Here is a 12585-nt window from a genome sequence, read left to right as displayed (position 1 = left end):
TTCTGATCTCAGGTTTGAAAGGCCAGCTGAGGCAAAGTAGTGGAGAAGCTACCCCACGTGTGCAGTGTTGCTGGGAAATCTGCCCGACCCCACATCTGAGTTCAGGCTTCATGGGAAACGTCCCCCTCTCAGCCATGGTGCTGTACGAAGGGCATCACAACCAGAGGTGCAACGCGACCTGAATATAACGGAAGGGCCAATGAGATGGGCGCTGCACAGACTGCGGCCTCCTGTGCCCTTAAGGCCTGCCCACAGTCCCTGGAGAACACACATGGGCACCTGCTCAGTGACTTCACTGAGGAAGGCTGTGAATAGTACATGCTCACCCAGGATAATACCCAACACCAGCAAAGGGCAGGTGCTCATTTTCCACAGCTAAGCTTCCACACATCCATCATTGATGTTACATCAGTGATCACAGATAAGTGAGCCATAACATGGAGCAGTGGGGCACTGAGGCCCCCTGCTGCACCGGCGCTCACCGACAGACAACAGGAAGCCAAGGGCAGTACGAGCTCCTCATCACCCATGTGAGGAACATGAGTAGTATGCAACTTTAAACAGTCTACAGAAAGAAAGAAAAGTCGAGCCCCTATGTGAATAACCATGCAGGCATGCGTCTCTCACACGATATCCAAGTCTTGAGTCTACCAACACTTTCGTCAGCCAGCATAAAAGCCACATCGGCCAGTCATCCACAGTGAAGAGAAAAGGAAATATGTGAGTGAAAGCGATGGAGCTCACAGGAGGCTCAAGGGCACCACACAGAGCTCTCCTCTGGGCTTCAGGGGATGGCTCTGCCTCCCTGACATCCACTTAACAAACCTCCTTGGCATCAGGGGCCAGAGAGGAGCAGCTAATGTAACTGGAAATCAGAACAAGCTCCCTGGTGCTGCAGTGCTGGCGTAAAGATAAACGAGCAAATACAACCATCCACACATCCACTGTCAACCAAGGTTCAAAGGGCCACACAGAGAAAGAAGTCAAATTAAGCAGAGGGACAAGAACAACTGAGTGCCTACACGCAAAAGGAGCCTGGCCCTGCACAGCCCATGCACATGCACTGACTCAAATGGGTCAGAGACGCATACACAAGACCTCCTAACACTGTACAACTTCAAGAAGAAAACACAGGATAAGATCTTTGTGACCTGATTTAGTCAAAGGTTTCTGGGATCATGAAAAGCATGAATTTTAAAAGAAAATCATTCATAAACTAGATTCACAAAATTTTTGAAACTTTTACTAAGCACATACATACGCAAAATGTGTATATAACTAAAGACTTGTATCCTAAATATTGGAAGAACTCTTCCAACTCAGGGAGAAGGCATATGATCTGATTTTGATATGAGCAGGAAAGAGAAACCTTTACAGAAGAAGGCGTGCAAGGCCACTCTGTGCACTCAACAAGAGTGCATTCAACTACTCAACAAGAAAAGTGAGGGCACAGTGAGGCCTATGGCATCCCAGCAGCACTGGGACCAAAGAGACCAACCAAAGTGTGGCAAGGACCCAGAGGAGTGGAGCTCTCCTGCTGCTGTGGGAATGTAAAAGAGGGCAATACTCAGGTTTTCTACTGAAAACTGCTTGGCAGTTCCCTGAAAAGTCAGACAGACAGCATCCAGCTCAGCCATTCCACCCCTAGGTACTTACCAAGGATAAAGGAAAGTATCTGATCGGTAAGACTGTATACAAATGCTCCTGGCAGTTCTATTTGTAAGAAGCAAAAACTGGAGAGGACCCAAAGGTCCACAGCAGGTGAAGGATAAGCCACAGACAGCCATCCACCAGTGCTTCCTGGCCAGCCATCCACTACTGCCACAAACGCAGATGATGTTAACTGTTATGACAAAGAAGCCAGACAGGGAAAGGGTACCTACCCAGTCACCACTCAAATAAGGTTCTGACAAAGCGCCAACTGCTCTGCAGACAATGTGGAGCAGAAGGGTCTAGGGAGGGGAGGGCTGGCTGGGGAGAGGGAAAGGTCATCAAGTGGCGGCAGGGGCATTCACAACAGTAACCCTGGTCTCATGGTCACACGTGTGTGAGAACTCACCACCCAACACCTGAATTACGTGCACTGCCTCACATGCCAAATCTTCTGCAACAAAGCCGTCAGAAGTGACCCCTTGCCTACTAGGCCTGCTCACCTTTTGGATTTCAGGGTTGTTTCTTTCCCTGAATTCCCTTTAACAAAATTACTTTCAGAACAAGGGCATCAGACCAAAGGGCTAAAAGCCACTGTGTGGACCTGGGCACTGCCCACACCTGACACCAAAGATAGCCAACCATAATCATGCAGTGTTCAGAAGCCACAGATTCCTAATCACACAGGGAAGGAGATGAATAACCCCCATTAGCTCAACACTCAACCATGAAGCCAGTATTGAGAGATTTACCAGAAGGAAGCCACATGAAGATCACCTCAGTGTCTCTAATGAAGCTCACACATTCTTTTCCCTCAAACTGTGGAGCCCACTTTTTCATATGAAATCCTACACAGAACCCCCACCCCACCCCAGGATGGCCTCCCGTGGGCCCATTTCCCATCCAGATGGTCCTGGAGTGTAGACACATTTACCCAGTACACCGCTTTGCTTCTTTTTATTTCTCCGCCTCCGTTTCCTAGCCGGCTTGATCCAGGGGCTGTCAGGCTTTCCTTTCCTCTTGAGAAACTTCTTCTTGATACTGGATTCAGAACTCTGAGAGCCAAAGGGGCAGGAATAAAAAAAGTAAAGCATGGGAGCTCCTGAAAACAAAAGGTACTTCAAGTTTCGTTTTCTTGCAAAATAAAATACCTGCTATATCTTGATTCTTCAACTAGAAGATTAATTTCACTTTCAGATATTTTTCTGGTCCCATTCTTAAAAATACTCATGTTTTCCCCTAAATCACTCTAAGTTGTTATTTTACAGGAAAAAAATAAAAAGAAAAGAAAAAAGAAAAGCCGAGAACATTTAAATGGAATTTATAAATCTTACTCGAATTTGGCACAAAAAAGAATGAGAATGTTCTACTCAGGAACTAAATAAACAAGCTCAGTGAGAGAATCCACTTTTAATTATATGCATCCATTCATTCTGCTCATGAGAAAAGGAACAATCAATGCCTCAATTTGCTTCAGAATCTATGTCCACATTAATTATCTACATGGAGAACAAGGAAAGAAGTTATAATTAATTTACAATATTTTAAGATTTTTATGACCGTCTATTTCTAAAAGATGCAGAATCAGCATTTAACAGCCATGAATTACAGACACACAGCTACCACTTGTAACTAGTCTAGAATGAGGACCTCACAGCTCTGCTCACTAGGGACATACAGGGAAGCTGAAAAGAACGTGCTCATGAGACAGGAGACCCACAGGTGGGTGTGGGCGCCTGGTCGGACAGCAGTGGCCAGCACACACACGGCTCTACCGCCACCCTGCAAGCAGCCTGACGCGCCCTGCTCTCTGCTCCCTCTGCCTCGTCCTTGCCCCCTTCCTGCAAAATTTCAGATCCAACTTCCACAAGCACTGTCCTCAACCTCACTGTTGCTTCAACATGCCATTCCAGAGTGATCGCAGCTTGTCACCAAACCCAGCTGTCCCCTCTGAGTCCTTATCTCATCTACCCACTCCACATGATTGATGCCAGGGGCCAGCGGCTCCCTCTTGGTAGCATTTCTCAGTTCCCTGACCGCCCCCCCCCCGGTCTTACATCAACTGCTCCTTCCCTGCTTAATGCTCACATGTTGGGGGCTTCCGGGCCCCATTTGGAGCTGGTGCTCCTCCCCACCTGCAAGCCCCTGCACCCCCATCCCTGCAGACCCCGTGTCCCTGCCCTCTGACCCCTTACCTCCACCTGACACCCAGCCCAAAGAAGGTCTGCTGGCTGTAGGTCAGACCTCAAACCCTTCTTTTTCTGTCCCACTGGTCACTTTTCTATCCACACAGAATCAGGGCCACTGTCCTTGCTGCCGCTCCCACCCATTCCACGAGCATTCACTCCAGGGCCCTGACCTCCCCCTGGGGCAGTCTCCTAGCTCTGCCCACACACAGAGCACCTGAGCCGAGGCCATTTCCTTCAGTTCTCTGCTCAGATATCTTTCTCAGGCTCCCTCCCACCACAGCCCTGGATGCCATGTGTACATGCGCAGTGATGGCGGAGTGAAGGGCTGCACAGACTGCACAGCCGCCTGCTGTACTTGGCCACCAAACACGGAATCAGAGTGCGGGGCAGGGGTTACCAGATCAGACTCATCTCCATCCTCGTCCTCTTCCCCGGTGCCGGCAGACTCCTGCTCCTCTTCAGACTCACCATCCGTCTGGCCAGCCACACAACAAGCCAAAAAGAAAACACAACTGATGAGACCCTTCAGTGGAGGTGACTCAATAAAAACATACATTACTGGGCACACTGGCAGTCAGCGGGGCAGACGCACATGCTAAGGTGGGGGGGGCACAGGTGCCACATCCATGGAGTGACTGTTGCCTGCTGAGTCCTGCCTGCTCCCCGCCCAAGGACCCCATCCCAGGTGGGCTGCTCCTTCGCTGTTATTTCTGTACTGATCTGGAAAGCAGCCCCCTGGGCAGGTTAAGAGACCATCAACTGTATGCTGAACATTAGTGCACTTGATGCATTTCACATGTAGCAAAATTCCATTAAAAAGTAACAAAACACACAATAAAAAGATTTCCAGAGGCCAAAAACTAATATAAAATGCAAAACCTTCCTCCATCCCCCCCAAGAGCCCAACGCAGCCCCCAGGGCCATAGCAAGCGCTGCTCACATTCCTTCCAGCCAACATTTGGCACGAGCGGGCCTGAACACAGAAGCATGAGTCTGCCTCCTGGCTGGCAAAGCCCCAAATATGATTTTATGAATGAAACTTTCTTCTAATTAAAAACGTTTTGGAAAAAAAATAAAAAATAAAAATAAAAAAAAAAAACGTTTTGGAATTCTCTCCACATCAAAGCAGTGTAGGTACCTCATTGTTTTCTGCTGTATTTATCTTTTCTATCCACGCAGGTAATACATGAATGCATTTTCAGCGCAAAAACTAAAATATACGGCTGTCCACTCAGCCCTTCCCCACCCACCCCCAAGGAAGGGGTGAGCTCCCTGTTCCCTCAGCGAGGCACGCCCTTATCACAGGTTCACACTGAGGCTGAGCTCTACGCAAACTAAGACCCTCGCAGACAAGGCAACAGACACATGACCCTCTCTACAAATGTGGAGTTCCAACACAGCTGCCATCGGCAACGCCAACAAAGGCATCCCCAGCCCTCCAGATGGGAGGCAAGTATGTAAGGAACTGAGCGACTTCTATCATGTCACATACTTTCCTCTTTCTTCCACTTTGTCTCATGTGAGCAAATCCCTCAGCCCATACTGATCCTGAGTCCTTGCTTTATTAACTAGTAGAAGCGACACATGTATACAAGAGCAATCCTTTGTCTAGTAATAAGTTGTTTTTTTTAATGTGTGAAGATATTCTTTTTTTTTTAATTTTTTTATTTTTATTTATGATAGTCACAGAGAGAGAGAGAGAGGCAGAGACACAGGCAGAGGGAGAAGCAGGCTCCATGCACCAGGAGCCCGATGTGGGATTCGATCCCGGGTCTCCAGGATCACGCCCTGGGCCAAAGGCAGGCGCCAAACCGCTGCGCCACCCAGGGATCCCTCTAGTAATAAGTTGTAAATAATTTTCCCTATAAAACAAAGCTACGCTTTTGGTATTTCTTATACAAAAATTTTGAGACTTTATCTAGACAAGTCAAACCTCTCCATCTTTCTCTTACTAGCTTCTGGATCTATATCTTGCACTAAAAGTTCTTCCTTATTTGAAATTACAAAAAAAAAAGTTTCCAACACTGTCTTCTACAGTTCAGTATTTCATGTTGATACTTTAAATCTTCTGTAATTTATTTTTTTAAATAACAGTTTCACTGATATATAATTCACCTACTTTAAAATTCATGCTTTTTATTAAAGGGTACAATTCAGGGATGCTTGGGTGGCTCAGCCAGTTAATTAAGTGTGCAACTCTTGATTTTGGCTCAGGTCATGATCTCAGGGGTGTGGGATTGAACCCTGCGACGGGCTTTGTGCTCAGCATGCAGTCCGCTTGAGATTCTCTCTCTCTCTCTCTCTCTCTCTCCCCCCCCAACTCCTTCTGTCTGTCCCCCCAGCTCACACACCTACTCTCTAATAAAATCTTTAAAAAAAAAGTGTGCAATTCAGTGTTTTAATACGTTCACAGTAGTGCAACCATCACTGCTATGTGATTCCAGACAAAATTTACATTTGCTATGTGACATGATGCCAGAGTTCCCCTGTTTTTCTCACAAAAGCTCAAACACCCCAATAACATAGAAAAGTTCATGATCCCTTGACCACAAACTAAAAACCCCATTTTTACAGTAAATTGTATGTTCACATATAAATAGGTTTGTTATGGATTTCTTGTTCCACTCCATGTTTTCCCATTCCTGTACAAAACCCTATTTATTCACTCTCCAGCAGTTGTACCTGCAGTTTTCTCTCCTTGTGTTTGCTGCACACAATCCCCACATCAGCTATTCTACAGAAAGTCCGGTTAGGGCTTTGATGAGAGAACTATGCTGGACTTACAGGCAATATTGGGAGGATGAAACAAAGATCTTCCCATTCACAAGTAAATGGTCTTCCCTCAAGCATGCAAGGAGGTCTTCCCTCAGGCAAACAATGGCTTTTTTTTTCTCAGGTAATAGGTCTTAACATGAATCTATGAGTCCTTTCAAACCTCTTTCAGCAAAGTTTCAGTTTTTCTCTTCTAAATAACTGACATTTCTTATTAAATTTACTGCTAAGTGGTGTCCAGGAGGCTCAGTGGTTGAGCATCTGCCCTTCAGCACAGGTCATGATCCTGGAATCCAGGGATCAAGTCCTAAGTGAGGCTCCTTGCTCAGCAGGGAGCCTGCTTCTTCCTCTCCCCCACCCACCTGTGCACGCTATTTCAAATAAATAAATAAAATAATTTTTAAAAAGTTAATTTATTGTTACATATCCTGGTGATGTTAAAACTTAGAGCTAAATTTTAGGTGGGATACTGTGATTTTTCTTTTGGAGTCCTTTTCTTATAAAGATCCATATGGAAATACCTGCTTCAAGACAATCCATGTGTGGATAAGCAGGACTCCCAAGTGTTGGTAATTGGCCACTATTATCTATATATTTGCAATAGCTTGATATTCTCTTTAGAAAGGTTAAAAAAATAGCCCTAGGTATTATTACTATCATTAATGCCACTGTCATTACATTTTTGTTTCTTTAAACATTTCATTTATTCATTTGACAAAGAGGAAGAGAGAGAGCAAGACAGAGCACAGGACGGGGAGGGAGAAGCAGCAGGCTCCCTGCTGAGCAGGGAGCCCAAGATAGGGCCGGATTCCAGGACTTCAGGATCAAGACCTGAGCCAGAGGCAGACACTTCACTGACTGAGCCACCCAGGCGCCGTGTCATTACATTTTCTAACAAGCTATTACAGCTACACAAGAAAACGAATGGTTTTATGTCTTGATCACATGTAATTTGGGCCCACTAGCTATAATAGTTCCTCAGCTGATTTTCTTGAATTTTTTTAGACAGATGATTATATTCTTGGCAAACTCTTCTCCCTTGTCCTTTTAAATATTGATGTTTCTTTCTGGTTCTCATCTTACAGCATCACAGCAAGAATGATCAACACTGCAATTCTCATGTTAGGAGAAAAAGGAGCAATCCTTCCCTTTTTTTTATTATTGACATTAGAAATGTTTTAAAGGGACGCCTGGGTGGCTCAGCGGTTTAGCACCTGCCTTTGGCCCAGGGTATGATCCTGGAGTCCTAGGATCGAGTCCCACGTCGGGCTCCCTGCATGGAGCCTGCTTCTCCCTCTGCCTGTATGTGTCTCTACCTCTCTCTCTGTCTCTCTCATGGATAAATAAATAAAATGTTAAAAAAAAAAAAAAAAAGAAAAGAAAAGAAAAATGTTCACTACTAAAGAACTTTTTTTTTTTTTTTTAAGGATTCTGATATGTTCAGTCAGGTTTATTTAACGCAAGCTATCCTTAAATACGATTGAGCAGTTTTTATTTTAAAAAGACTGAACCATGAGGGGCACCTGGGTGGTTCGGTTGGTTAAGGGGTCTGCCTTTAGCTTAGGTCATGATCCCTGGGTCCTGGGATTGAGCCCTGCCTGCATCAAGATCCCGGCTCAGCGGGGAGCCTACTTCTCCCTCTCCCCCCAGCCCCTGCTTGTGCTTTCTCTTGCTCTATCTCTCAAATAAATAAAATCTTTATTAAAAAAAAAAAAGCAATGAAATTGCCAATTAAAATACACAAACTAGCAACTTAGTCAACTCCAGTTCCTTCTGAAAGTCCTATAAAGTGACTATGACTGAGAGGTCACTGTATAAGGGGTCACCTGATAACTGCACATGTGATGGCTACAAGGAGTAAAGCATAATTTCAAAATCCGAGGAAACTGGAAAGAAAAGTGTAACAGTGACAATGACTGGAGTCTGATGTGGAACAGAGATGTAAGTAAGCCAGGAAGAGATCACACAGTGCAGGGAAAGGCTCAGTAGGTGGGTGGCAAGCAGAAAACCCCGACCCCGCAGGACAGAACTCTACTCACCAGGCCTCATTACAGCCTGGACTAGGAGGAAGAGTCCAGCTCTCCTCTAACCAATCCCCTCAATGGCTGTGGCACTCAACTGCCATGCAACCAGTCCTGGGACTGGCTTCCAACCCAAATGGGCAAGATAAGGGTGCCAATCCTATCAGTGAGAAGGTAGCCACAATGGAAGAAGATATGTTGACAACACGTACAAGGAGCTCATTTCCTACAATTTTTTTTTTTAAGGTTTCATTTTTAAGTAATCTCTATAGTCAGCATGGGGCTCTAACTTACAACCCCGAGATCAAGAGTTGCATGCTCCACCAACTGAGCCAGCCAGGTGTGCCTCCTGCAAAAAATGATCTTTAGAAAGGACAAACAGGGACACCTGGGTGGCTCAGTGGTTAAGTGTCTGCCTTTGGCTCAGGTTGTGATTCCAGGGTCCGGGAATCAAGTTTCGTATCAGGTTCCCCGCAGGGAGCCTGCTTCTCCCTCTGCCTGTGTCTCTGCCTCTCTATGTCTCTCATGAATAAATAAATATTAAAAAAAAAAAAGGACAAATAACCAAAGAGATAAAAATGGCTGAGTCCTACACAGACACTTGACAAAAGAAGGCATCCAAATCGCAAATAAACATGAAAAAAGTACCCAAGCTTCTTGGGAATCAGGAGACAACGAATCAGAACTATAATGTAACATCTTGACACTCGCTGGCTAGGCAATACCAAGTCTGTCAAGTCAGTGCTACAGGAGGACACTCATGCACTGGTGGTGGGAGAGCTGTGTGGTCACGCCCACCACTGGTCACATGACATGGCAATTCCAATGTGGGTGTGCCCCCAGGAACACACAGGAATGCTCACAACAATGTCATCTGAAACAGAACCAACTACGAACAGCCCAAATATCTATCAACAGTGGGATGGAAACATAAATTGGAAGTCTCCCAAAGGAATACTGTATTATAGTAGCTCTTGAACATTCTGGTCTCGGGAACCCTTTGCTCTATTAAAAATTACTGGGAATGACAAAGCACTTTTGTTGATTTGGTTATGTTCATTAAAACTATTGTACAAATTTAAATGGAGAAATGAGTACACAACAACGTAACTCCAATGAGCGAAAGGTAAAGTGGTAACTAGTGTTCTGGCATTATTAAAATGATTTGACCCCCCCAGACCCTCTGAAACAGGCCCCTCAGATGCCACTTTATAATCTACTGTGAATTAACAATGAAAATGCATGAATAATATATATAAACTTAACAAACATAATACTGAGCTAAACAAGTCACACTCCAAGAAAGGAAAGCATATGCATGATTCCATTTACATTAAGTACAGAAACCGAGAAGACAGTTCTGCAGGGGACTGGGAGGGCCTGCAGGGGACTGGGAGGGCCTGCAGGGGAGGCTGGCACAACTCACGCCTGTGAGCTGAGTGGTGGCACAGGTGCAGTCACTCTCTCATCAGTGAACTGTTCCTTGTCACAGATGAAATCATAAAGTCATATCCCAAATCCAAAAACATAAAGCTGAACTTTAGAAAATACTCGTTTTTCTCATTTAATCTGTTAAGTCTTATCAATAAGTTTCCTGTAATAAACCAGTGTCTTCCTGAGGGAAGCTCTACCTTCTTTACGACTGTTATGAATCAAGTATATAGCTGTGTCTGACCAACATTATTTCAAGATTGGAAGTGAGTCTGGCCTCAGAAGGAGCTAGTGTCCATTCTCATCTTTTATTCTCTGGAGTAGTTCACATAATAAACCCATTGCTTTATTATTATTGCTGATTTATTTAGATAGGCTCCTGTCATCTTATTTTGTTTTACACTTGGCCACACTGTCCTTATTATTCTGCTTTTACTTGTTTTCTGATTTTTTTTTAGCTTTATTCCATTTCATTCTTTCCTTTATACCAATGTATAGAGTCATTCAGTATTACTCAGCATCCAGATTCTCTCTGAAGAGCAAAATCCAGAAAGAGAGTCAACTCCATATGCCATATGGTGCTCAATAAAGGTGACATTTTAAATCAGCAGGGAAAGAAACGTCAGACAATAAATGGTGCTCATATCATGTGGCTATAACCATTTTGAGGGAAACCATAGGACCCTAACCTCACATTTTGCCTAAAAAGTTTTACTGAGCTAGGATTTATATACCATTAAATATACCTACTTTGAGTATATCTACCTCATATTTTATCCCAAAACAAATATACACGAATCAAGTATTTACACATAATGAAACCAATGAAGTATTAGAAGACACCTTACATGTTGATTTATTCAGAATCACCAGTAAAAAAGATCTGCTTATTGTACTCAGAACACAGAACCCAGAAATCATAAATAGACTAGTACCTGTACCAACTCTGAGAGCCGGATGGAAAGGCTGTAACTACAGAGCATAGTACTTTGACTCAAAATGTAAAAAGCTAGTCAACAAAATTATTTTTTTATTTAAATTTATTTTTTATTGGTGTTCATTCAATTTGCCAACATATAGAATAACACCCAGTGCTCATCCCGTCAAGTGTCCAACTCAGTGCCCATCACCCAGTCACCCCCACCCCCTGCCCACCTCCCCTTCCACCACCCCTAGTTCGTTTCCCAGAGTTAGGAGTCTTTCATGTTCTGTCTCCCTTTCTGATATTTCCCACTCATTTTTTCTCCTTTTCAACAAAATCATATATTTCAAACAGGTCACTATTTCAATGAACCCACCTGAACTTCTCAGCCTCCCGTTAGCTTTAGAAGATTGCATCAGATACAAAGCCTACGTTATATAAAGAGGGTCCAAAGCTGGGATTCCTGGGTGGCTCAGCAGTTTAGCGCCTGCCTTCAGCCTAGGCGTGATCTTGGAGTCCCGGGATCCAGTCCCACATCAGGCTCCTTGCATGGAGCCTGCTTCTCCCTCTGCCTGTGTCTCTGCCTCTCTCTCTCTCTCTCTCTCTCTCTCTCTCTCTGTCTATCATGAATAAATAAATTAAAATCTAAAAAAAAAAAAAAAAAGAGGGTCCAAAGCTGTCTCAAAAAGGTATACACAGAACAGTCAAGACACAGCCGTCTCCAACGGGCCACCTGGTTCTCAACTCCTCCCATTCCTCCTCACCTAATTCATCCCCCTCAGAACTAAAAGCATAAACCATGCCCAGATGTCAGCACCTGCTCAGAACTGTGTTCTACTCAGTCTACGCCTAGTGCCCCTGCAGACCCTGCCTAGTGCTGAGTCCCTGGGGCCACCTGCAGACAGTGACTCGTGACTGCACCAGAGCACATCCTCGAGGATGTGAGTGGTATGTGATGAGGACACACCTGGTGTTAACAGACTGCATGTGACGGCTCAGCAGGCCTGCTCAGAAGCCCTGGATACTCACTCCAACAAGGAGGAAGAGTCCTTCCCAGACCTCACCGGCAGGAGGGCTGCACCCGTAGTATGCCTGGGACTAAACAAGGTCAGTCACCCCATGGCCAGTGATGGGCAGCTGCCACTGGCACACAATCAACCCTCAGTGTATCCCTGTTCATCTAGAACTGAAACAAACTCCAGATGTTTACTGCTGTACAAGAAGACACACACTCCTCTGATGAAAATAAATCTAAAACTTCAAGAAAACAGAATGCAAGCACCCAAATCAGAAGGAAATAGGGAAATGACTGGGGTGGAGATGGGCCAGACTGGCTCTCATAGGACCGACAGCCCAGCATCTGTACCCCTCCGCGAGGCAGTGAGAAAATGGCCTACCTTCTGGGTTCGGTCAGTTTCTGACACACTCCCCTTAGAGGTCCTGCTGTCCTCTGTGGGAAACGCAGCAGCCTGCTCAGCTCCCTGGTCCTCGTCCTCATCGAGCTCCTCTGACTCGTCCTCCTCCGAGTCCAGCTCCAAGCTCTCCCCATTCACGTGAAGGGTGCTGGCGCCCAGGTCCTTATCACCCTGGAACACGGGCA

General features: G+C 45.1%; 1 protein-coding gene across 4 annotated transcripts in view; it reads right to left on the bottom strand.

Moving 5' to 3' along the window:
• EHMT1 (euchromatic histone lysine methyltransferase 1) overlaps positions 1–12585 on the bottom strand; it is a 145121-nt gene that overhangs the window by 46613 nt on the left and 85923 nt on the right. For all 4 annotated transcript variants that reach the window (XM_041723837.1, XM_041723836.1, XM_041723838.1 and 1 more), the window contains exons 6-8: positions 12383–12571; positions 4237–4314; positions 2585–2705 (exon numbers count right to left, since the gene is read on the bottom strand). In XM_041723837.1, the coding sequence (XP_041579771.1) occupies positions 2585–2705; positions 4237–4314; positions 12383–12571 (388 nt within the window). The remainder of the gene's footprint in view (positions 1–2584; positions 2706–4236; positions 4315–12382; positions 12572–12585) is intronic.

This window comes from Vulpes lagopus, chromosome 12, assembly GCF_018345385.1.
Source record: "Vulpes lagopus strain Blue_001 chromosome 12, ASM1834538v1, whole genome shotgun sequence".
NCBI lineage: Eukaryota > Metazoa > Chordata > Mammalia > Carnivora > Canidae > Vulpes > Vulpes lagopus.
This window is presented reverse-complemented; position numbering and strand designations above follow the sequence as displayed.